Below are 27280 nucleotides of genomic sequence, written 5' to 3'. Positions count from 1 at the left end.
TTTGCAATGTTTTCTCCAGAATGCTATTGTCCGAAAAATTTTAATAGTTTTTGAAGTTGGGGTTCTGTCCACTCCACAGCCCGTACACTTGTGCAAATATCTATCACTCGCAATAGAAATCCCCAATTGTACATGCTTTCATACGATTGCCCATGCACCATTTACATTGGTAATTAATACCCTGGGGATTATGTAAATGACAGTATAGAAGAATGTACGCGTGATCCACCCCATCATTCTACTCGAGGCCGCGAAAGCGATGAGGTTGGTGACCCATGCATCCTCCCACCCAACGAGTAAGTCGGGTATGACAAGCCGTTTGTAGCAAAATTCAATCCTTGCAATATATGTTTAATCCTTTAAATAATGGTTTCATTTAAACAAAAAAAGGCATTCAATCCAATGGCAAATAAAATTTTTGGTTCAATTCAATCTTTTAATTTTCATGATTCAATCCAGTACCTGGAATATTGATTCAATCCAATACCTGGAATATTGATTCAATCCAATACCTCGAATATTGATTCAATCCAATACCTCGAATATTGATGCAATCCAATACCTCGAATATTGATGCAATCCAATACCTCGAATATTGATTCAATCCAATACCTCGAATAATGATTCAATCCAATACCTCGAATATTGATGCAATCCACATCGAATATTGATGCAATCTTCCTGGGCCGAGCGCGGCCAACAGGAACGAGAGTGACTGAGCGCTAGAGAGCACTGAAAACATGGCGGGCGAAGGAGAAGTAGATTTAGAAGTCGAGTTTCCTAAGCTTGTTGCAGATGTCTTGGATAAAACGGAAATAATTTTTGAGAATTTTGACTCAGAAGTTGCAGAAGCGCACGCTGAAGTTCTTGATCAAACCATTAGTCTGCTTAGGTAAATGAGGCATTGCTACAACCGAAACACAAGGGACACGGAGAATTTAGATTCCATTACTGTCGCTTTTGTAGATGTGTTCAGTGTGTTGCGTCGCAGAGCTATTACTCCGTCAATTTTTACTGTGGAATCCATTACGAAGGAAAGCGAAAAAAGAGGAAAGCATGGAAGACCATTTCTTAAAATTTCTGTTGAGGTGCTTGAGAAACTTTGAGGACTAGGATTCATCTGGACAACGATAACAGAGATGATTGGAGTTTCGAGATGGACAATTCACAGAAGAGTGACAGACGGTATGGCCCGGGGGGGTACTTTGGGAATTTCTGGGAGGGGATGTGCCGCTGGGACCCTGGAACCCTTATGTAATGTAACGGATTATCTGTGTTTTAGAACTGAAGTATGAAGAAAACGCTGCTATATCCTTTATAAACGGGTTGCTGTTCCCCCCTCCCCCCCAACACAATGTTGAAAATCAGGTGAAATTGCACGTACTAGTTTTCAACATTGTATGGGGGGTGGGGGGGCGAGGTTAGGCAGGTGAAGTTGTATTCGCACCTGGCGTGTTAGCAAAAGCGCCAGAAGTGCAAATTTGTCCCAAGACTTTTGTCCATGATTGTAGTTCAGCTGAATTTTGTTACCCTATACTAGAGTAAACTCCCCAAATCCCCCCATCTATCGACACTGTTGAGGGTGATTTGCGTAAATTTAAACTTGCCGATTTGATTTTATTATATTTTTGAGTGGCAATTCCTGGTTTCCTTAGTCTAGATAAAATCTTCAACCAACTAGTCAGTTTTGTGAAAAATTATACCCTATTCTAGACCTAAATGCTCTGATTTATATACGCTATCCTAGAGTAAACTGCTTGAAAACCATACCCCTCACAGCGGCACATACCTATATAGCCCATATATGGCAGTGCCCCCCCCCCCCCCCCCCTCGGGCAGTGTGGCTTAGAAGATATGAGGGGTTTCGACAGCTTACCTGATAAGGAACCGAAATCAGTCAAGAGTACATTTCTAACCACGGGAGTGCTACTGGATATAACTTCATTGCAGGTTTCTTTAAGTCCATTGGGTTACGGGTTCAACGGAGAAGAATAAGAGAAAGGTTAACAAAATTAGATCCCCAAAATACTGTCTTGAGATAGGGTGCGTAAATTTGCTTTGGCATCTGGATGGACATCACTCTCTGATCCGATGGAAAATACTAATTCACGGCTGTATAGATGGATTTTCTCCGAGAATAACGTTTTTGAAATGTAGTGCAAACAATAAAGCAGAACCAGTTCTTGAATTGTTTCTGGATGCCGTTAAGAGAGACGGAGAATTTTGGCCTTTGAGGGTACGAGTATATCATGGTGTTGAAAGCGTTGGTGTGTGCGATACAATGGTGCAGGTTAGAAGAAAGGAGAGGCGCAGCTTCACTGCTGGGCCATCAACACAACCAACGAACTGAAAGATTGTGGGATGTTTTCCGTTGTGCTTCCCACTTGTACTTTTACACTTTTTATAGTATTGAATTGTGAGGCATCCTGGAGACTGATAATTCAGTGCATCTTTTCACCTTAAACTTAGTTTTTCAACCAAGGATAAACCAAGCTCTTTGCCAGTTCACTGAAGCTTTCAACCACCAAAATGTAAGAACAGAAAAAAAACTGGTTGCCATACCAAATGTGGCTTATCATATGATGCAGCCTGAAAACCCCCTTTCAAATGGAAAGTCATATGATTTTGAATACTATGGTGATGATCCTGATGGTCCAACTCCATTGGACAGTGATAACAATGTTGTAGTTGAAGAAATTGACCTGGACAACATGATTCAGTGCAGTCATTTGTATTGGAAAGGCTAGATCCCTTAAAAGAATCAAGTCAAATGGGAGTAGACATCTTCCAAGAGGCTCTAGAACTTGTGACAGTTAAACTTGGGCAACTGACAGTTGCATAATACTACATGTGTGTGGGCTGGGTAAAGGAGATTATGGTGCCACTAAAGTATTTTTGCAACTCAATTCACAACAAAAAACCTCACCCTGTATCAAGTAAATTATTTTCTCATCTTTCTTTTCATTGATATACAAAACTCAGAAACTGCTTTCAGGAATTACAGGATGCCTAAGGTCTAGCAACACAACTAAACTGAAGAGAAATCAGGGCATTTTATAACTGCCATGTGCACTACTCTGCTTTGTAGATTTTACAGGTGCTTATCAAAACAGATGTTAAAATGTTGCAAGGTTAATTTGTTATCTTATTTTCAAAAGTACCCAGGACACAAGACTAAATTCTTGGTGCAATGGCGTAATGGCCACTAACAGGTCTCATGTCACTAGCCAAAACTAACTTTGCACCAGCCAGCCTTTTTAATACACAGTTTCACTGACTTTTTTATAAGAGTGGTCAATCTTGGACATATCTTGTTGCATCTAAAGTGTTAATAATAATCACTAAGAAAATTTCACTCCCACAAACACGAATCCTGCTTTTCTTGAATATGCTTATGTTCAATCTGTGATGTACTTCTATCAGTGGTACCATTTTCTTTTATCTCCATTTAATAGTTAAATATTTATATGCTTATTGAGGCAATTATTTCCATGAAATCCACTCATAGTTTCCCTGTTTTCATTAGTTTCTATTCTCTTCAGTTTTACTTTGTCAGGATAACTCTCAATTTTGTTTTCATCCAGTAGACCAGTAGTCCATTCCATCATGATTGCCTCAATGGCTAGTGAAAGTGTAAATTCTACTATTCAAAACTGAAATGTGTGGCTAGTTGGCAGTAGTGTTAGCCTTGAGCCCTGGGTACCCGATAATATTCACAACAAATTGGTGCAATGTTTGTCATAGAATATCAAGAAAAACATCGTTTTTAGGAAAGAAGTACCACAGGTGGGTTAAATAATGCAAAACATGAAACAGCAACATTGAAAAACTTAAAACACATCCCAATGTTCAATGATTGCTGTCTTGTAAAATGTAAGGTTCTTATTTCAAAAATAACGTAAAGCCAGGTTTACACAAACAGTTTTTGTGAGAAAAATGTTTGACTGTGTACATACCACAGCAAAAATTTTGTTTACAGTTCAAAGTTTAGTGTGCCAGTAATGATTGGACAGCAGAAATATGCACAATACCAAAGACCAATGTGGGAGCACAATTTGCGACAGTTTATGTTATTTGTCACAAAAAGCTAGCAAAAAGCTAGCAAAAAGCTAGCTTTTTATAAACAAATATGTTTGTCACATAAAATTGGTTAACTTACATCTACAAAAGCGACAGTAATGGGATCTAAATTCTCCGTGTCCCTTGTGTCTTGGTTGTAGCAATGCCTCATTTACCTAAGCAGACTTCGGCGTGCGCTTCTGCAACTTCTGAGTCAAAATTCTCAAAAATTATTTCCGTTTTATCCAAGACGTCTGCAAGAAACTTAGGAAACTCGACTTCTAAATCTAGTTCTCCTTCGCCCGCCATGTTTTCAGTGCTCTCTAGTGCTCAGTTACTCTCGTTCCTGTTGGCCGCGCTCGGCCCAGAAAGATTGCATCAATATTCGATGTGGATTGCATCAATATTCGAGGTATTGGATTGAATCATTATTCGAGGTATTGGATTGAATCAATATTCGAGGTATTGGATTGCATCAATATTCGAGGTATTGGATTGCATCAATATTCGAGGTATTGGATTGAATCAATATTCGAGGAATTGGATTGAATCAATATTTCAGGTATTGGATTGAATCAATATTCCACGTATTGGATTGAATCAATATTCCAGGTATTGGATTGAATCATGAAAATTAAAAGATTGAATTGAACCAAAAATTTTATTTGCCATTGGATTGAATGCCTTTTTTTGTGTTTAAATGAAACCATTATTTAAAGGATTAAACATATATTGCAAGGATTGAATTTTGCTACAAATGGCTTGCCATAGTCGGGCTTGATCTACCTGCCCGCTTCTATTTTCGCATGGACTTAGGCTTGTCCCTGGCCAGAGCAATTTTACATAACTTATAACCATGTCATTAATAATAATATCCAGGGTAGAATATTACACTATTAATAACGCGAACTTCGGAATTTTCGTTACGTCAGACTCAAAAGGTGAGTTTTGCCCATGGTAACCAATTATTTCCCTTTCCCAAGACAGGTTCCCGTTTGATCACAGTTCTTCCCTGCCTACAATTAGAATTTGTTTTCCAGACGCAATTACTCTTTTTTTGCGATCCCAAACCGTCCTTTTTTCTCTGTCCCACACCCTGCTCCTTTCAATCTCGCGCAGAATCCGACTGTCTCAGCTGCGTTCAAAAGCCCGGTTCATTGCCCTACTTCTCTTCAGTAGATTTCACTTACAGAGGGAATTCGGAAAAGGAATAAAAAATGGTACGAGCCATTCCTTAATTTGATCGGAAAATGTCGTGCTATTTTTCCTTGGGTAGCCCACTGGTCTCTAACCAGTCGATCTGGTATAATGGAAAGCACCCATATCATTACAAATTGCACTGCGCTCAGCTTTATTACTAAAGGCTGGTTTTCACTAGCGACGGAGTCTAGTCGGAGTCGTAATCAGAAGCGTAGAGCGATACGATCTAATGAAAATCAAACCGACGGAGTCAGAAGCAGAACACCGATTCCGCTTACGACTCCGTCGCTTACGATTAAGTGATAACTGCCTTGTCGGAGTCGCAAGCAGAAGCGGAAGAATAAAGCAATGGCAATGCTCGATTCCGAGTCTTGTGATTGGTTGGTTCTTCCGCTTCTGCTTCCGACTCCGACATCCTAGTTTTCACAGGATCATAAGCGACGGAGTCGTAAAAGAAATCGGAAGAAATGGAAACGTTCTGATTCTTCCGACTCCAATTCCGTCGAGCTTATGACTCCGCTTACGACTGCGGTTTTCGATTTTCACCGGGTCATGACCTCTCTTGCGATTCCGACTACGACTCCGTCGCTAGTGAAATTTACCAGCCTTAAGGAAACTAATTGTACAGTTACAAAAGAACACAAAACAAGAGCGATAAAAGGCCAGCAGCTTTATTTCTTTAACTAACAAGTCCAACAGAGTTAACACTACACTTCAGCAAAAACCACTTACAAAATTTTACGCGTCTTTTCCTAGTACACAATTCTTTATTCTTTTTTTTTTTTTTTTTTTTTTCGCATTTAATTTGATTAGATATTATTTTAAACGTTAATAGCCCGGCACAATGGATCATTTATGTCCCATAATTTATTAACATTGTAATTTCATTGAATTGTCGTGCGGTCTTGGCCAAGGAGCGGTCGCCTCTCCTCTGTACCTTCTAAGAAATGAGGTCTCATGGAAGATTCGTCGACCAGTGTTACCGACCTGGACGACAGCGGTCCGACGTAACTTAGAAGCACAGGTAGAAAAATCAGTCCATGCAGCGCTCCAATCAACACGACTCCAAGATACATGCGAAAGTAGAAGACCTAAGTAATGAGAGGGTTAATATAAGGTTAGGTTAGTCTTTACGCGCTTACTAACGGAGCTCGCTCAGAATTGGTTGAGAAACTATCTGACGTGTCGATGGGGGCCACTTTACGGGGCGCTGGGCCGGCGTAACTCAAAAGGACCGGCAGGAATAACAGCCCGTGGAGAGCACCTAAAATAACTATGCCAACATACATACGGAAGTAGAAAACCTGAAAAAATAAAACAAAGAAAAGAACCTGGTGTGTTTTGGAGCTGAATTCTCGTGACAACAAGACGTATGGATATTGGCAGAGTATGACAGAACTGCAAACCAAACTGAGCTCTTGTGTGAAGTTATCATCTACTTTGAAGTGTGCAGTGACAGAACTCAACGTTAATCTAGGTGTACTAAGGAAGGATTAGGAAGAACAGAGAAGGAAGGATGAGTAGACTCGATCACACCACTTCCTTTGTTTGCTGTTGTCAAGTATGCGAGGTCTGGAACTGAGAAATCTTCGGAGATCGTTCGTACCTTGTTGTACATTTTCGGCGAGCGCTCGGAAGTCGATCCAGATCTAATTTTTTGTGTGTGTTTCCTGATCTCGCATTACCTGACCGCGTATGTAAATGAAGGTAAGATACTAACTTGACGGGAGAGCCTGGTTTACGAATACAAACGAAACGAACGAGAGAGCTACAGGACATGTTGCATTGCGCTTTTCATAATCAAGAGGACCTATCAACCGACTGTCGCGTAATCAACTGCCGTTAATAATCCTAGCTGACCGCTCATTTCAACCGGTCTGAAAGGTCACATCTGGAAGCTGTAATTGTTCCATTTTGATCCACCATTTTTTCCCCCTTAATTTTGCGAGGTTCGCTGATTGTTGCCTTACTCTAGCACATGTAGTGCACAAGTAAAAATGTAATCGTCGGTTGTAAGTATGGTTTTCAATCCGCATGATTTTGAAGTCTTTGAAAAGCGCAGTATATCCTATAGCTCAACTTGAAATATCACTACACCCACCCTCATAAACACATCCCCCACCCACCCTGACACCATTCGACAGTGTCTACACGAGTGAGGCATTAGGGGAGTACAAGTGCCCCTCGCCAGACCACAACACAGTGACCTGGCCAGGGTTCGAACCCAGACTGCTCGGCGCAGAGTCGAGCACACTATAAACCAAAAGGGCACAACGACTCTAACGGCACGTCGAACTGTTTGAGGTCATTCTGGTGGCGATGCATCTTTGAATCATCAATTAAAAATAACTCTATTTGAGTAGCAAAGAGTCAGAGGTGATAGTAAACCATAAAAAGAACAGAGATGGACAGAGACGGATAATGAACGAGATAATCGAAAAACTGACGCCAAGTTTTTCAAGATGTAATCAACTGTGACATAAACTCTTGAGTACATTAAAAGATCAACTAACAGAGATGTACACATCTTAATTAAGAATGGAGTTTACAAACATACCTGAAATATTTGAGACTTTGAGAAGTAAAGCACTAAGATTCCAGAAAATTTGGTTAACGTGATTCCACTCAGCACCTTGGTAGAACACGAATTAACGTAGTAAATTACAAAAACGTTTTTACCACTGAGTATCACTTGGGCTAGCTGAAACATTCTTGAGACCTTTTGAAGCATAACATCTGCCCTACCCTCCAGGTAGAGAGGGGAACGGGGGGGGGGGGGGGGGGCGGGCGGGAAGGGGAGGGATATACTTTGGGTTCTGACCTCAACAACACCAGCAGTGAAAAGACAGGAGGGCCAGGTTTTAGTCACAATATAATTCAGTACAGATCCGCAATACCTGGACTTCTCTTGCTGCTTTGCTTGCTTTCTTGCTTCTCTTAACGTTTATACGTTCTGATTTATACAATAATTTAGAAATCTATTGTTTCATTTCAACATCAAAATTTGATTAACATGTTCACTGTATGAATAGAAATACAGTAAACATCGTTTCTTTCCCTATTCCTGGTCATTTGTTCTATATTCCCGTAAACTCGAACAATAGATAACTCGAACTTTTTTTCAATTTGCCTTCAAGGTTAAAGTTATTGCGAGGTGACTGTTATGTAAAGGAAAACTTTAGAACTGACACTTCTTCTGGATGGTCCAGCTAATGGAGCCCCACCACATTCCTGTTGCCCGGACAATTTGCTTGCGTTCATTTTGCGTTTATTTCGCGTTTATTTCTCAGAGTGAAGTGTCTTGCCCAAGAATACAAAACAGAAACCCTGATCAATGTTAAAACTTGATATGGAGTTCCGTGAATTACCTTTCTTACCACACCACCTGCTGTATACATAGAGTATTGTCCAGAACTGTCAAACAGATTCTACCCCAAAAAACAGGGACTTCGATTATACCTGGATTACGAGTAGTCCCTCTTTTACTCAGTCCGTTCAGCGAGACCGTAAATAAACCACGAGGAATTAATGGCCACGTGAAATCCTGAGGGCGAGACCAGGATTTCGCGCGGCCATTTTTTCCTCGCGGTTTACTTTCGCGCCACGCACAACGGACTAAGTGAAAGAGGGACAACTCATAGTCTAACTCTACCTATTCGTTCGACCCGACGAACAGAGTGTTATTTTGCACGATCCGAAAAGAAGAGTTGTCGCTCTGTGAATTGCATGAGTCGAAATTTCTCTTTTCAGATCAAATATACTTGACAGTATTGGACATGGATGTACATGAACACCACACGATCATTACATACATGTATCTTTATGTCCAGCAAATACATGTAAGAATAAAAGCATTAAATTACAAACAGCAAACTTACAGAGCTACCCATTTTTGCTAGAGCTTCTTTCGCTCTTTCTACCCTAGAGTCTTGTCTGTTCACAGCGAAAGCCCGTGCAATGTGTGAGCAAAATTCAACTGATATACCAAGAGCCTGCAAACCAAAGAGTAGAAACAAGAAAACAATTAAACAAAGTAAGTGTCAAAACAATCCTCAAACTCATGAAAAAGGTATAGAGTTTAAACACAGGAAATAGTGTTTGTGATGGTGTTTGGATATGTCAGTAATCAGCATATCATTTATGATGTTACCTCATACAATTCAACCCCTAGAAAAGCTACATGTAGTCCATCGCAGGGTGTCAAATGCAGAGTGTCATCATCTTACAACAAGGAAAATTCAACTCAAACAGTATTGGTTTGAAAACTTGAACAGTTTACAAATGTAACCTGTACAAAGCAAACGACCGCACCTTGTGTTTTAAAAATATCTTTTGTCTTATGCTGTAAATGTTATACAGTGGAATTCAAATTTCTTGAACGTACCATGACAAGGTTAACCAGCGACACGGCATTGAGAGAGATATCCCATATGTACATGAGACCCAGCAGGTCGACAATAATGATAGCCACTGTGAAGGTCACGATAACAGCTATACTCAAGTTAAATCCCATAAGAACAAAAGTGACAACAAAGATGGCAGCTGAAACAACAAAGAAAACTGCGTTAGAAACTTCAAAGGAACGTCCAGGAACTTTTTTGACACCTACATGTACATTTTACATTTAACTAAAGAAAACAAAGCAAACAGTCAAACCTCCCCTAAGCAACCATCCAAAATGCCACGCCTAGTTGGTCACTCACCAGAGCTTCTGCCATATTGGGTCAAAATTTTGCCTCATTAGCATATAGTAACTGCAGAGACTTCCCTCATATTTTAGTGTTTTATTCATGAGTAAAATAAATTTTGAGAGAAAAATCTGGTACTTCCCATTGAGAAATTTCACTCTCTTGTGCTACCCAGAGATGCGATAATGTTATAACAACTTATTATCCAATTTCCACTATGTCATCTGTTAAATGGTCACTTATGGAAGGTTAAAATCTAAAGAAAATTTCAAACGTTTGGCTCTAAAAGAGGTCACGGTTGCTAACGAGAGGTGCTCACTTAAAAGGGGTTTCAAATATAGTGGCTTGACTTGTCATGGCAACTTTTGATATTTTGGAAAACTGGCTGCTGAGGAGAGGTGGTGACAACGGGAGGTTTGACTGTATTAAAGAACAACACCAACAAAAACTTACCTGCACAATACAAAAGATTCTGCCAAGTATCCTTCACTATCGTGAGATACTGTTCATAGAAAACATAGAATACACTGCAAGATAAACAATGAACAGTAAATGAACTAAGTCTGTTGTGTTTGCTTGAGCCAAAGAAATTCATGATACACATTACACATTGAGTGAGCTGGTTTAAGGTGAAAAAAAAAAAAAAAAAAAAAAAAAAGTACTTGGAAGCTCTTGTGCGAAAAAGGAGCCAAACATGAAATAGAAGCAAGTACATGACTGTATCTTGAAAAACAAAAAGAAATATTTACAGAAACATGATTACAAAACTCTTAAACTTGTGCAGGGCCCCCTTAATTTAAATATAAACTAGGTTAAAATCTCGAGCCCTTAAAATAAGGGAAACAACAACAACAACAAAATAAAGATGATAGATGTTTGACATACTGTAGCCAGAGGTAAATGACTGAAAAGAGAAGATGGTGTGTGGAATTCAAAATACATGAAACCAAATAATTGTTCAAAATAGTCAGATTCAACCGCACTCAAATGATATCCTCACCTGTAAGGAAACACTTCCGCACCAAGTGTGTCTGAGATGTTTGCAGCAATCACACGTGCATTCCTTAGAGCTGCAGTGTACTCAGGTGATGTCTTGAGGATTGTGTGGTAAGACATGAAGTAAGACGCTGAATAAAAAAAAAAAAAAAAGACAAGCAGACATGAAGACGCTGAATAAAAAAGACACACAGACACAAAGTAAGATGCTAAATAAACAAAAAACACAGACATGAAGTAAGATGCTGAATAAACAAAAGATACACCAACATGAAGTAAGACGCCGAATAAAAAAGACACACAGACACAAAGTAAGACGCTGAATAAACAAAAGATACACAGACATGAAGTACATGTAAGATGCTGAATAAACCAAAGACACATGGCAGACTTAGAGTCAAACTCTTTAAAAAAAGGTACTGTACTCAGACATTGGTTAAAATGCAAATCTGTGATTTGAAATGTTGAAGATTTTGTCACTTTTTGCTCATACCAATGAACACAATTCTCCCTGGCTTGTACGTTCAATAGCATACATGTATAATGTAGTACCGTACAATCATTTTGGAACATCTTGATCAATCTTTCAGTTCATTATTCATTCATATTTGCTTAGCTTCCATTAGCTTTTTAATGCTCAAAACAAAACTTAGGAAAGGTGAATTCCACCTGATATTATTTAATTTCGTGTTCATGGCTTGATTGTGTTTACCTTGAACAAGATGTTTGTCTTTAGGGCCACCTAACTGAAGGGCGTGTCCATAAGCTGCATGGCCACTGAGAAACAAAAACAAGACAAAAAAAAATGGAAGAGTAAATCTGGGGTTTCACTAAGGGCCGAGCACCGGGCAAATTGACCGGTTGTGAGGAGTTTGTCCATCTGGTTTCACCATCTAGCGGAAAGCTTTTCTTACAAAGAAGTTCAGTTCAAATATAGTTTTGGTCGCCTGTGAAAACCAGTTGCCCTCGAAATGAAAATGTTCATGAAACCCCTGGTGAATAATTTATTACAATGTTCAATCAGATAACACTTAAATTCAAACATTGTTCAGACTGAGAAGAGCATGAAGGACACTAAGGCAGCCCATCACGGGTGACGTACAAGTACAATGTACACTGTAATGAAATTCATGGGCTCTTGTTTGAAACCTTGTCGGCTTTGCTTAGCTGTTGTTCATCATTATTACATGTACTAAGCAGAATCCTTCGCTTTTTCCTTTTCTCATGCTAATTGGGGTAATTGTTATTTAGGCCCCACTGTGACTTCAAAAGTTAATTAATGAAGGGAAAATGAAATAAATTCTGATAGTTGTAGTCACATGACGACATTGTTCAAGTCTTATGGTTTTTCTCTCACCCTTTGGTGCATTTTGTCTCTGGGTTGTCTTTGAGATAAAAAGGCAGGTATTTATCAAACTGCTCTGGAGTAGGTCTTTCTCCCTTCTGGCTTGCATTAAGACATGGTAAACACAATGGATCATCAACTGCAATTATAAAATAACACACACTTATTAAATAAACTATTGTTTAAAGTACGGGAATGGAATATGTCCAGGCAACAACTCAGACACATGTGCATACAATGTATACAGTACCACTTGCAAGTAACCTAACAGGGAATGTGTTCACAAATGAGTACAGAATGGACATAAAACGGATATGGAACAGATATGGAGCATATACAATGTAAATATATAGGATGCCAACAGAACGGAGCGGAATAGGAACATAACAGTTACAGTGAGCAGAAATGGAACAGGTAGAGAAACGTACATGGAACAAAAATAGAATGTGCTCTGTTAAGCACTTCCTGTTGGGTTACTTCTGGGCAGTACTGTACAAAATATATCAAGAATTAACTAGTGTGAGGGTCTCGCAAAAAAGATCAAGGACAAATAGTCTCCAGTACAGTATGATCCAGAGTAATCTTGGTCAACAAGAGATGACTACAATACATGGCTGATATCGCTCATGATATTGCTCAGTTAATGATGCATTTTCTAAATGTAGACCAATTTAAAGAGTACAGTAGCATACATGTACATGTACAAGTACAGTAACTAACCTGTTGCATTACAGAATACATGAGGTGAGACAGGCAACGTTTTGTTGTAACAGATCATTTTAGGCACAGGCGTTGTTGAATTACCACCAGGTGGCTTGACTGTTGATGAGAAGCATGTTCCATTCTTCATGTACTTCATACGACAGCAACTGGCTTGACCGTTGGGTGCCACCCAGCTGAAGTAGTCGTCCAACCAAGAGGATGCTGACACGGCTATCTTGGATCTAAAAAATGAAGAGCCACAGGGTCGCTAGTGTGATCCTTGACCACAATAAGAGACTTCGCTGAGGTCATTGTTTACATTTATCCTCGTTAACATATGACTTTGCGCAGAGAAGGCATTACACTACACATGAATTGACTACAAACATTAACGAGCTTGTGAAGCTTAGTCACTAGAGAAATTTTTGGCTCTTTGGGTGTAACATTTGAGGAGAAATTGTCTTTCAAAAACTGCAAAATTTCTGCCAGGTGACAAAAGCGCTAATGAGCTCATCCATTCTGTATACAATTTTGAGTTTCTATACCTGCGTCACACAAAAAGTATTCAATGGAGTTAATACTTATGCCACTGCTTGTAACAGCCATGCATTGGGAAAGACAGGAGAGGGAAAGACAAGAGGTGGGGTGGAGGGGTAGAAACCATGATATGTCAACAAGGCATGTATCAAACATGCCACAACAACTATGTTTAATTTGTACTGAGCTACATTTACTAAGATTGCAGTCAGTGAGTGCTAATTCCATCTTTGCCTCAAGTTTACTCCTCCGTGGTCCTCTAGTTGTTGCAAGGTAAATTTTCTTAAAAAATAAAGTACTTCATGGTCAAATAACATTTTGCTACAAGAGTCCCCTTCCTGTTTGGTTTGGAATTAATTTGATACGATAATTTAAATATAGTTAAATGGAATTTAACATAGTTAACGACTAGGAGCTAGTCTGGTCAGTAGCGTTTTTATAGGCGGTTGTCAGTGTCTTGGCCGTCTGTGAGCGTTTGGTTAGCATTTGGTGCGTTTTGTAGCGTTTGATATAGTTCAATGAAATTTTACATAGTTTATGACCAGGAGCCAGTCTGGTCAGTAGCATTTTTGTAGGCGTTTGTTAGTGCCTTGGCCATTTGTTAGCATTTGTTTAGCGTTTGGTGCGTTTCTGTAGCGTTTGCAACAGTCATATGGTCGTGAGAGCCCTGGGGCTGACATTGTCCAGCGGTATATTTGGTTAGTACATGTGTTGTCGTCCCATGTGCTCGCAGTGTGTTCATCGCTCTGTTAGTGTGGCATTGTGGATTGAATTATAGTTTAGCGGTTCCCGGTGTTCCCTCCTTATCCCCCCCCCTTTCTTTTCAGCATTTTATTTTATTTATTTATTTATTTATTTATTTATTTATTTATTTATTTATTTACTTACTTACTTATTTATTTATTTATTCATTTATTTTCCACCAATGCCGTCTGGCTTGAGTGTGACGGGTGCCTGTAGGGGGCTTGGCGCGGGGGGCTCATGGCTTGGTTGCGGGTTGGGCAGGCCAGTCGGGTGTTCTAGCGCCTTGGGGATGTGACTGCGGTTGCAGCCCCCGGGCTTCGTAGGCACCTTCCCTCCACTAGCGACTTGGGCGTTAAATTTCTAATACTTCATTTACTGCTAGTTAACAATTAAATTATGAGCTCAAGATTTCTGTCACATGATACATGTAGTTGACAAGGGTACAGCCCAAATCAACTATTACTAATAGAAATCAAGAGCACATTCATGATCTACATTCCAGCATTGCCCATCCCCCCGTCCCCCTCTACCAGGCTAACCCCCAGGCATTAGCACTTTTTTTTTTTGAAAAAAAAGAAAAAATGGGCAAATTCACGGGGTGGGGACACATAAACTGTCTAAATGACTGGGGTGGGGACAAAGAAAGAAGGTAAATGCCCCACCCCTGGGATCGTCACCTTCCTACACCTCTGCAATTTTTTTTATTAATCAGTGAATAAAGCCTTCAACAGTTCAGTATTTTAATGCAACAGTAAGACTTCAGGGACAACAGTACGTGTTAGTTGATTCTGATTATATTTATTTCTTTATATTTTGTTTTTGACAGTTTGCTGGAGGATAGTGTGACATTAAATATTTTCTTGTATAAAAACCACGTTTTAAATATTTCAACTAGAATAACGACAATCCCTTTAACAATGTTTACAATAAAACAATTATCATTGTTTTAGAAATCTCACAACTTTAATATTTTATTTCAATACTTGATTATAAACAGTTCGTTGAAGAAATACTTAAAATTCAGAAAACATGCATGTACCTTCAAAAACATCTACAAGTTTCTCTAGTCCCTGACGGACAAGCCATTGTTTGACAAGTGCCTCGTCTTTCCCGATGAACTCATCCATGGCACTTTCAAAAACATGTGTGTCAAGTGCCCGGGGATTGTCTCAGGGTATGCAAATGCCCGGGCCCCGGGCCACAATAAAATTGCTACTGCCCCACCCCCAGGACTGACAAAGTGAGCAAATGCCCCACAGTTGCCCGGGGGGGGGGGGGGGGGGGGGAATGGGCACTGCTTGAATTGACTGATGGGTAATTGTTTTAGTATAAATCTACCAGTTGTTCAAGAAAGGCCTGCCACTTACTCTTCAGGTAACAGTGAAGCAACATAGATTTGCTGTACCAGTGAATCTGCCTTGCACCCAGCTGAGCCGCAGATCATGTTCTGTCCCTTGGGATGTTCATAATCATACCCATCATTCAGCACAAAGTACACTGGAGGACCAACATGTAGGTAGTCTTTCATATCTTTGAACCATTTGAGGAGGAAAGAGTCCTGAATAAACGGCAAAACAACGGTTGTAAGAAAGAGTAATTTTGGAATGTTCAACTGCAGAAAATGAGCAAGATTTTAGTCTTACACACAGTTGTGCATTACATGCACAAAAAAATCAACCTGATTTCCAAAAACCTAAATATACCAGGACAGTTACGTTGGTGCCAGTATAACTGAAACCATACTGACAACCAAAATACCGTGCGTGCACATAGGTGTTAATAATTTATTCTTCTATAATTGCTACTAATCTCGCAATCTGATTGGCTAATTTGCCATTGTCAATAAGAGTCCAGACAACACTGCTCGCGTCAATGTATCACGCATACCTTTTTCAGTTTGCACTCTGAAAAAAAACATTTTCTTTGAGGTTGATATTGTGGTAAAAAACAAATCGAAATGTGGTTCAGCATGGTCTGTACTCTTATTGACAATGACACCGGTCATCAGAATGGTCAAAATTTGTTGTGGACTCACTCGGCTGCGCCTGGCGAGTCCACATTATTTTGATCACTGTGATGACGTGTATTGTTGTCGATAAGGGTACAGACCACCCTAAGCCACGTTCGATTTGTTGAATGTACTATTGTATAACTCAAGTTTTTCTTTATTGCAGATACCTTGGGTAGTGCAAGCTCTTGATCAAGACCTACATCAATCTTTGGGATAACAGCAATACTTGCAAACAGCAATCCAGTGAAAAGGGCAATCTGTGTTGTGAAAATCATAAATCTCAGTATGAAGAACAAGTACTGTACCATATAAATTAAATTAAACACCTGAAAATGGCATGTACAATGTACTTAGAAACTGTAAAACTGAAATTGAACTCATTAGCAAAAGATGATTGTGGGGAAGGTGCATGAAAGCTCAGTGGAAGTTAACGGTTTTCACCAAGATTGAAAGCTAAGAAAAAAAGCAAGTAAACTGGCTTGACCTCAAAGGGAAAGCTGTAAATTCAAGAGCCCTGTTAAAACCCAAAGATGAAGCCACATTAGCAAAGGAGATCACCGGCCAGAATTGTTTTCACTTTCACCTTGCCTAAATGACATTTACATGTAGTCCTATATACTCTACCAACCAACAGTCAAATAGCTCATTAAGATCAAGGTTTTGAAATGAAAGCCATGTAGCAGAGCAATAGCTTATTTCCTTTTTATGCTTCTTGAATTCAATTATTTTCATTGATGTGAATAACTACTCACCACAATTGGCCTAATAAAATCTGAAAGCAAAGCTTCTGCAAAATAGCTCTTCATAAAAGTATACACACACGTCATTTGATCACTTGGGGTGTTGTACTTAGGTTCCTTGATGCAGCAAAGCACATCCAAGCGGTTGTTCTCTTGACGCTTGGAATCCAGAGACAACAGAGCTACAAAAGCTGTAATCTGTAGCAGGAAGTCAAAAAACACTGCCGCTGCTGCATACAAGGAAAATATTCGAACTGCAGGCATTGTAGACATCGCACCTATAAAATAATAATAGTATCATGAAACAAAAGCAACAATAGTCTATTCAAAACTATAGCATGACGTATTATTTCCCTTGATTGTTCATCACCTGATATGGTGAGGTTACTACAGTTCAGAGCTCTGGTTTCATGTGCCTGTATACATACATCTACATGTACATTGTACCACAGCATTGCACAGGTAAGAACAGGCATCAACCTGTAAATTAGTGAAGGTGCATACATTGTACATATACACCAACTGTGAATGTTGCCTTGTAATTCATGATCATGAAGTCTACTAATCCTTGGATCGTGACAGCTCTTTCCCATAGTGCCAATTGTGAATACACCTTGTAATTCATGATCACGAAGTCTACTAATCCTTAGACTGTGACAGCTCTTTCCCATAGTGGCAAGTGGGTAAGTTACATTTTCCATTTCAGTTTGAACTGCATACATGTATGTAGTCTGTATTGATGTATAAAGAGAATAAATAAAGACAACCATGCTCTAAAATACCTATTGCTAGCCTTCACTGTCATTTTTTTCACTGTTGACAAAAAACCAATTCAAAGACACAGACTCTACAGGTGCAAACTAGTCAGGAACTTTCTACACTGTAGGTACAATGTCCATAATGTAAGTTGTTCTTTAGCTAGCTCTTGTTTTTCATGAGGTCTATCAATCTGTACCCTATGGAGCCACCTGAAACCAGAAGATAATAATTTACTCACCCAGTGCGAAGGCAACCGACTCTGACAGAGAAGTCAAAAGCATACTAGGTGCTACTTCACCCAGCACTCGTCCGACTTTGTGAGGGACATCATCGTCAATGTAATTGTTCTGACGCTGGTATGCCTGTACCAGAATGAAGATGTTGTCCACGCCCACAGCCAAGACAAGGAAAGGAACCACCTCAATGATAATGAGTGTTGCAGGCTCACCGATGTAACTCCAAAAACCAAGTGATGCCACAACCGAGAATAACACAATCAGGATACCACTGAATCCCAAAGTAATTTTAGAGTCGATCTTTCAACAAAAAAAACAACAAAAAAAAAGAGGACACAGAAAAGATATGTTAATTCATCATCAAAATCTTAAATGCACAATAGCTTTCTCAAAGTTTAAAGAACATCTGTGGGGTCACTTACTCACTGTATCTCTTGGCAATACAATGGGGACCCTAAGATACCAAGATGGCACGAGCTAGGATGGCTACTGGAAGTAAATTTACTCAACCGGGCATGTGCACAAGAAATCTCGACTCATCTCTCTGCCGTCCTTGTCTCGTCGAAGACGCCATTTCGCCCGACTTGCCATTGTATTGAAAATGTCAGTATTTTGCTCTTGTTTTTCCCTGACAAATGTTCAAATCGATGGGACTGTCTATTAGGCAGACATTTCTCATGACTGTGGTGTAGAAATACTATGCAGAAATACGAAAAAATGTGAATATCAATATTCCTTGTCTTTTCATTTGTGTTTCAGTCACTGTTCAGTCGCCATCACGAGTGTACAAGTTCAAAATGAAATACAAACTGTATGCATTGAGAATACATCAGTGTAAGTACAGTCGATAAAATGTTGTAAGAATGAGTGCCATGAAAACATCTATCAAGCAAATAAAAAGCACATTTTCAAACTGATGTTGTTGTTTTTTTTATACTACCCAGAACTTGATGTAGTGTTTGTTATATATTTATACTGCTTGTTACCATTACAGATGGAAATTGAAATGTTCACCCAAAGTCCAGATTCTCCAGCGACAGGATTCTCGAATGCTCTGGTGGTAAAAAGCCATCTGAAGCAGGTCCATCAGATCAGAATGTTCGCTTTATTTTTTCATATGGAAATTCTGGTTTCTTAATTCGATACTGACAGAGATGATTGCTTTGCTTAAAAAGAAGAATAAATTCAGCACCGACTGCTTACGCATCACTTCAGCTTAATAGGATAAGATTTCTACGATCTCTTTAGTCTAAAGGATGTCATTGCTTTTGTGAATAGCTCTTACGAAGCTCAAGTTATTGACGTCGCCGTCTATTGCAAAAATACTCATCTTAATCATTTTGTCTTTGGCGACACGACGGGATCTGTGAAAGTTTCCTGCATGCACTCCCTTTCCCATCTGGGCCTTCCTGTCCTTGTATCTTAAGGTCCCTAATGTGGTTCACTGCTCTACAGAGCATGGGGTGTTTACATAGAGTGTGCAATGTTCAACAAGTACTGTACATACAATGTAAACAAATTTTGCCAATCCTGAGCAAGAATTGATTTTGAAATCAAACAAAGGGAAGAATAAATTGGCAATATCAAACAAACAATTCTGGAAAAGGTCCAGATTCATATTTCAATCCATTATATCACGTATTATTTAATGCTGAGATGAAAGAAAAACAGTGAAACTACATCTATAGGATGTGCATCATGCATTAAGCAGTCCTTGGCAAGGAATTCTTTGCTTACCAAAATTCTGCTGCAACTCTTGAACTGTCCAAGAGCGACTGTGATGTACAAAAACATGATCATATAGCTGACAAAGATGGTGATGATGTCAGTGTTGCTCTCACGATCCAACTCATCTTGAATAGCACGCTCTGCTGAAAAACTGATTGTGAGATTTGCGTTGGAGCTGTTCCGGACATAATCTTTCATGTACTTCAGAAAGGCCTTTTCCCAAGCCATTGCCTTGGCGAGTTTGCTTTTCTCTTGGTAGTTGTTAACCACAAAAGTAATAATCATGGTCGTAGCATTCTCATAGGCAGTGCCATCAAAGCCGCCTAATGCAATATTTGGATTCACAGGGCCTCCATATGCACCAAGACATGGTTCATTTAATTTGGTGTCATTGACGGACGTTGGAGAACTAAAAGAGCAAAGCTTACAGTTACAGTAATCCCAAAATAGTCAATTCCTAGACAGATCAACATGGTTCATTCCAATGTCAAACCTTTTTTCCAAGGACTATACAAGGACTTTTAGAGGACAATTCAGCAATCTTCAAGGTCTTGTTTCCCTCAGAATCCATCGATTTCTTTTTAGGTAGGGAAGGATACTCAAGACCCCATTGAAGGCAGGATTGCCGACAGTATTAGTTACATGTACTTCAATTTAAAATAATACGTCCAGTAACTCCTACATTGTATGGCATCAAAATTAATTTTTTCAGACTAAAACATCTTCTTCCTTATCAAGGACTGTTGGTTATAACATGACACCTAAAGATAAGGATAAATCCTACATGCCACATTTTCACGGACTCTTTAAGAATGTGTCTGACATGTACTGTAAACATCCATGTATAAGCAGCACTCTTTTTCACAAAATTGAAGCCAAAAATCAAGGGTGCTGTTTATCCACAGATACATCTGTGTTTGGAGTTCTCAAAGACCTAATTAATATCCATAAAACTTCTTCAGATGTCAAGAAATAAACATAAAAGAAACTGAGAGCGTGTTGCTGTTGTTCATTGACTTTTTCATGACTGGTGGCTCCTAAAGGAGTCGTTTGTGTCTTAGTGTTTATCGGTGAATCTTGCTCTCCAAGAGTTCTTTCAAGCGATTAATTTTCACTTTATTCAAACAAATAAACACCAACCTACAAGGAATCTCCAATGTACAAGTGTAATAAATCAGTATAAATGACACTTATTTACCCAAGTAGAGTACAAAGTTAGACATCATTCTCAATCCCCTGATTTATTTCAAGTTGTATGTGTAAATGTGCTGCAACAGATGTACATGTATACACATACACAAGAACGTAAGAACCTGTTACAAATTTTATGCTCAACAGGCCCAGGTTGTGTGATGATGATGATAATAATAATAATAATAATAATAATAATAATAATAATAATCAAGCTAAAAACTGGCTATCCCCTAGTGCCCCAGGACCATGGTTTGGTCTCGGCCCTAAGGACTCTAAGCAAACATTACGTGAGGACGATAATAATAATAATAATAATAACAACAACAACAACAACAACAACAACAACAACAACAACAACAACTTTATTTGAGTGTCTAGTCTTCTAGCTGGCCTTAAGCTTACTAATCGGGGACACTGTGTGAAAGGTGGATAACACTATCCACCGGATAAATCATTATCCACTGGATAGCATGGTTTGTTTCGTTAACATTTATCCACTGGAGAGCCATTTATCCTGTGGATAGTGTTATCCAGCCTTTGAACAACTGGAGCCAGGTTCTTAATCACTAGCTTCTTGTAGGTGGCTGTTTACTTTAATTTTCCCACCAGCACAAGGCCTGAAATTATTTTTTTTAGGCAGGCGCCAACTGGCGACTGAAATTTTTTTTTCAGTCACCAGATGGAAAAATGTGGTCACCAAAAGGTGCCAAGAAAATTTTTCCTTCAGAGCGAAAGACAAACCATGTGAAGTTTTTCAAGACACTTCTTTGTGTGAAAATATTCCTACACCTGAATGATCGCAAGAGTCAGATTCCACATGTAAAGGCATTAAAATATCGTGTAGCTTACAATTCAGTTGAAATGGAGTTTTTGTCAAATAGATAGCTCGCTTAGTTTGGAGACTGAACATAACATCATTTTCTTCCTACGTGCCATCAGTACGAAATCTCCAAGAAGCCATGCACGAAGCAAGCGGCCATGTTGCTCGAAAGGAAAGCATGTGTTTCTGCCATGCGCCCACGGTATGGCTGGCAGTTGAAACCGCTGAAAACATGGCAGCACTAAATGTTGATTACAGTGCGTTGATTATAACTGTTTTGGGGTTAATAATTAAATTATTTAACAGTAATCTTACCTTCATTTTTGATCTAAATTATTTTCTGTGGTTCAAAACTTCAAAGAGACAAGGGCTAAGTTTCTTGCTTGAAACCAAACACAAAGTTTTTCGATTTAAAACAAAACCAATTCCTTGAACACCGTTCAAGACTCTAAAAATTAGTCCCCTAATGGCGACTAGCCTTAAAATTCTGGTCGCCAACACCAGGGCTTGAAATTAACTTTTTCATTCGGGAGCCAGCTGGCGACTAACAGAAAAACTTTGGTCGCCAGATTGTAACTTTTGGTTGCCAACTTATTTTATATATAACTTACACAAGAACACGATTTTATACGTTACTTTGCATGCAAGAAAAATCACAATTGAAGAGCGAAAACAATTAGAAACAACAGGAATAACACTTAGTTATAAAGCTACCATTGTTCTCAGGTAATATGTCTCTGGTCTGAAGGTGATGGTTGTCTCCATAGTCGTTTTAAATGAAGCAAAGCATAAAAAGTTTTAAGTCTGTGGTTTTCATTGTGAGACAAACATGGGTCCTTGTGTATCTTCCTTTTGCTACTTCTTCGAAATGACGTTCTTTATTTTCGACTTGCTTTCCTCGATGCCTGGAATTAAGCTAGTTGCTAGGATATTATCTCCTTCAGCAGTTTGGTGAAATCCACTTTCCCTACGTCAACAACTGATGAAGGATTCAAAGTTTGGATTTCATTCCCTGCACGTAAAAACTCACACAATTCCTTAACTGATTGGTATCTGCTGCCATTTTCGCAGCAAATGAAAAGCACATGGTGTTGAAGTGTGCCTGCGATCCCAGTTTTGGAAGAAGCCGTTGAAACAGTATGGCGCGCCGTGAACGCAGTATCGATGTGTCGTAATACATTCAATTTTTTCTATCATCTTGTAATATTCAGACATTTTACTGGTGACGGAAAAGTGAGTTATATACCAGCTACCATATCCAATTGATTTCCTAATATAAAGATTTAAAAACAAAAGTTGTGTCGTGGTTTTCTTTAGTTATCAGACAAAACGCGAGTCGCCAGCTGGCGAAAAGTTCTGAAAGTTTAGTCACCAGTGCTCAATTTTTGGTTGCACTGGCGACCAGTGGGTCTCAATTTCGAGCCCTTAACACTCAATTTTCAGTCACATTGGCGACCAACTGGTTGCAATTTCGGACCCCACTGGAGGTGAGAGAGCATATCAGTATATGTTGTGCTGGTACTATGGTTGTTTTGACAGCTACACTGATTAAAAAAAAAAAAAACTTACCTTGTACACAGTAAGATATGATCATGAAAATCAGCCTTACGAAAGTCATATTTCGCACGTGGATCGGAACAGTTGTAGTTGAGACTGGTGATACATTTGTTGAGCTTGGTTTTGCTGTTTTGGAAATACTGGAAGATACTTTGGATGGTACACTTGTTTTTTTGTGGTGCCAGTGGCTGAAAGCAGATGTCTTCTAGAGTGATGTTGGAACCCTCAAAAGGAACCTTCATGTTGGTGATGTGATTCTGAAGGTCCAAAGCCTATTAGAAAAAGATATACAGTACATGCACATGGTAAATTTCTGTAGCTCTACACAAACATCATAGTCACAATCAAGCTCTACATCCACATTGTGTTCACTGCAATACATTAGTCTGCTCCAGTCTTGCGCACTAGAGGACTATCACTGCCATTGATATTTTTTGCAATATCATAAATTTTAAGCCAATAGAAAGGTCTTAACGGGAAGCACCACTCAAAGGAAAGCTGTTCAATCTTTCCGACAACTCAAACAGCCATCAAAAAAAAAAAAAGAAAAAAGAAAAAAACAGATGTAGGGCAACATGGAATCTGCTTGTTTCATATGATAAAGAAACCAAAAAATGAAATGTCAATGATGTCATCTGGATAGTTTGTCCCCCAAAATTATATCATTATACTACTACTACTACTACTACTACTACTACTACTACTACTACTACTACTACTACTACTACTACTACTACTACTACTACTACTACTACTGCTACTGCTACTGCTACTGCTACTGCTACTGCTACTGCTACTGCTACTGCTACTGCTACTGCTACTGCTACTGCTACTGCTACTGCTACTGCTACTGCTACTGCTACTGCTACTGCTACTGCTACTGCTACTGCTACTGCTACTGCTACTGCTACTGCTACTGCTACTGCTACTGCTACTGCTACTGCTACTGCTACTGCTACTGCTACTGCTACTGCTACTGCTACTGCTACTGCTACTGCTACTGCTACTGCTACTGCTACTGCTACTGCTACTGCTACTGCTACTGCTACTGCTACTGCTACTGCTACTGCTACTGCTACTGCTACTGCTACTGCTACTGCTACTGCTACTGCTACTGCTACTGCTACTGCTACTGCTGCTGCTGCTGCTGCTACTGCTCCTGCTCCTGCTACTACTACTACTACTACTAATAATAATAATAATACTAATAATAAAAGTATTTATATAGCCCCAAATCCACTAATTGGCATGCTTTACATTAATCGAAAGCTAGATCATAAAAACGAAGCTATTAAAATGGGAGAATAATATTATTGGCAATACCTGATTTAGTAAGTCCAAATGAAAGATTGGGCCAAATGGAATAAACTTTTGATCTCCATATCTCTCGTAACCAGCAGGTGTGGGATAGGTGGACCGGATGATAAGCTGCTCTGTGCGATAGAAAGGGCCAAACTTGGAATCAAAGATATCTTTTTGCTTCCGTGCTATGCTGTTAGGTGCAGACCACAGCTCCACAGGATCAGTAGTTACAGTGAATCGGACGAGACCACATGCTAAAGCTGCTACAACTAAAAGAGAGCCGCCCATGACAAGAAATGGATGGGTGCTACAGTAAACACCCCACTTGGTAAACTTGTGACGGAGCACAGACTCCATTTTGCTTCCCAACCGTTCACACAGTCCAGGTGAAGAGTCTACCATAACTGGTACCGAGGAGCTTGCCACAGGGGGGTAGGAGCCACCACTGTACTTGAGGTTAGCCTGTGCATTATCAGGCACCAATGTATAACTTTTCTGCTTCTTTCTCATTGCATATATAAGACTGACTGGAAAGAAAATCACCAGTAATCCTATGTAGGCTACCAAAAGACTGAATGAGAGAAGGTCGAGTCCTAAGATTTTGCGAGGCGTTGGTTGGGGTGGGAGAGTAGGACGGACGGGACAGGACGCCACACAATCTTGGCAGCTGCAAGGGCTCGCTGTCCTGTTGGTTTGGGGGTCGATAAACTGCTTGTTGCATTTAAAAAGAGTTATGTTCATCGGAGACATGGTAGAGTTTCTGGGCAGCGATGGGTAAAAGATGTCGAACGGCGCGAATCCATTCGCGGTATTTCCCATATACCTCAGCAGCAATTCCGCGGTACACTTCCCGGCTGACGTCGGCCCACAAAGCAAATTCAGTACTTTCTCGTTATTCCCAGGAAAGTTAACGTCCTTGCAAGAGTCGAAGAGACCTTGCTTGAAGGTAGGAGAAACATAGTAGTTCATCTGCGTTATTTTAACCCGACCAGTATAATTATCAACCTTCCTGGGGTCCATGTACATGGACTGATCGCGGTTGCAAGTCAGCTGGCAGTACAATCTTCTCATGTTGTTCCAGCAGGCAGGGCAGCGAGTTGTCAGCTGCGCCATGGTGTCTAAATTGCTGGACAAAGCATCCAACTGTTTTGTCGAACAGCAAGTATGTTGACCCCTAAATTCAGGGCATAAGCTGTTCAGCACCTTCAAACCCTTGGGATCGGTCAAAGGTTTCGCCGGTCCGTTATACAGACAGTTCTTAGCTCTGGGTCCAGTCGTACATTGACCATACCACACGCAATAACCCTTCTTGTGAATTGGCGCTGTGTCGCTCATAACCTAAACGAGAACAGTGCAGTGAGATAAACAGTTATATTCATCTCAAGAGTGCTCGTTCAAGACGATGTTGTCGTAAGCCAAAGATAAGCCTCATTTAAGGTTATTACGAAGCGACAATTTACACAACAAAACTGCCCAAAGCGCAGTAACGCATCGCATTGAGTAAATATTATCACGACCGGTGTATTAAATACGAACTAAGATTTTGGTCAGCATTATCGGAGGTGCATGGATGCGAAGCTCACAATTAGGCAATACAGGGCTAGCTCACCTGATCTGCCAACGCCATGAAGGTATAAGCAGCCATAACAAGAACGATCGGACGAAGAAATGTTTCTGTCCTAACCATTTTCTCAAGCTTATACAAAAATACTACTTATACGGTTGCTACTTGACAATTTTTTTCAACTGTTTTTCCCTCGTTTGCTGACAAATACTTGTAGAAAGCGCCAAATACTTTGCAGTCAAATCCGATTCAAGAAAGAGAAACCGGAGAACGGTAAGCGTGCTAACTAAAGCTCGCTGTGATCAGTCGTGTGCAAATTCTCAACGCTGATTGGTCAACTGTCGTCAGACGATCATGCGTGCCATTCTGGTTCATTCATCGGATGACGTAGCACAAGTCACGAGACTTTCATTGTTCTAAGCCCAAAGAGCTTTTCATCTCTGTTCAAAGGTCGCCAAAGTGATTGCAGTAACAAAACAAATGTACACAATCAGATGAAGACACCAGAAGAATCGCGTCACGGCAAATGATTCTGGTTCAGTCTTGTGATCAACAATTCTATTCTCATAATCGATGTTGTTTTCTGTTTGCACACGTGATTTCGTTTAGTGAACGCCCTCAAGACCGCCCCCTGGTTTCAGTCCAGATATTAGAACGAAATTTCGCAACCTTCAGTCACGCGCTGATCCAAACAATGCCGATCATTGTCACAGGTTGCTCGAGATCAAAGATCTCTTAAGGGCAATGGACGATGAAGCGATTGAAGGTTGTATACTCCGTAGCAAGGAACAGTGGATTGAGCTGGGTGAAAAACCGACGCGGTATTTCTACCAGCTGGAAAACTCAAGCCAGTCACGCAACGCGATCCACGAATTACGCGTTGACAATAACACTACGGTTAAAAACTCCCGGGGGCATTGTGAAAGAATGCAACGCTTTCTATAAAAATCTCTACACTGAGGAACTGACCGACCGCGAGAGTCAAAACTGGCTCTTAGAACAGCTCGATTCCACTTTGTCATCCGAAAATCAGGCACTTTGCGAGCGAGAGCTGACTGTTCTTGAATATCACGCTGCTCTTTCACAAATGGAATCGGG

The 27280-nt window shown here is 39.9% G+C and overlaps 1 protein-coding gene across 2 annotated transcripts; it reads right to left on the bottom strand.

Annotated features, from left to right (window-relative positions):
• Positions 1 to 6033: 6033 nt before the first annotated feature.
• LOC145496285 (NPC intracellular cholesterol transporter 1-like) lies at positions 6034 to 26517 on the bottom strand. 2 transcript variants are annotated; one of them, XM_081475984.1, is made up of 17 exons: positions 26228 to 26516; positions 24640 to 25956; positions 23329 to 23588; positions 19755 to 20154; positions 18020 to 18317; positions 17035 to 17300; positions 16450 to 16539; positions 15639 to 15829; positions 13009 to 13232; positions 12301 to 12427; positions 11656 to 11720; positions 10948 to 11074; positions 10401 to 10474; positions 9644 to 9801; positions 9138 to 9251; positions 7817 to 7891; positions 6034 to 6350 (listed from the first exon to the last, which is right to left on the bottom strand). In XM_081475984.1, the coding sequence occupies exons 1-17, from the start codon at positions 26303 to 26305 to the stop codon at positions 6144 to 6146; spliced, it is 4071 nt and encodes a 1356-aa protein (XP_081332110.1). In that variant the 5' UTR covers positions 26306 to 26516; the 3' UTR covers positions 6034 to 6143. The 2 variants fall into 2 exon arrangements, with proteins under 2 accessions (XP_081332110.1, XP_081332111.1); XM_081475985.1 differs by having other exon boundaries at positions 6214 to 6563; positions 26228 to 26517.
• Between the last annotated feature and the right edge of the window lie 763 nt (positions 26518 to 27280).

The sequence above is a fragment of the Orbicella franksi genome, chromosome 8 (assembly GCF_964199315.1).
Source record: "Orbicella franksi chromosome 8, jaOrbFran1.1, whole genome shotgun sequence".
NCBI classification, from domain to species: Eukaryota; Metazoa; Cnidaria; class Anthozoa; order Scleractinia; family Merulinidae; genus Orbicella; species Orbicella franksi.
The sequence above is the reverse complement of the archived record's forward strand: the minus strand, read 5'-3'. Positions and strand labels throughout refer to the sequence as shown.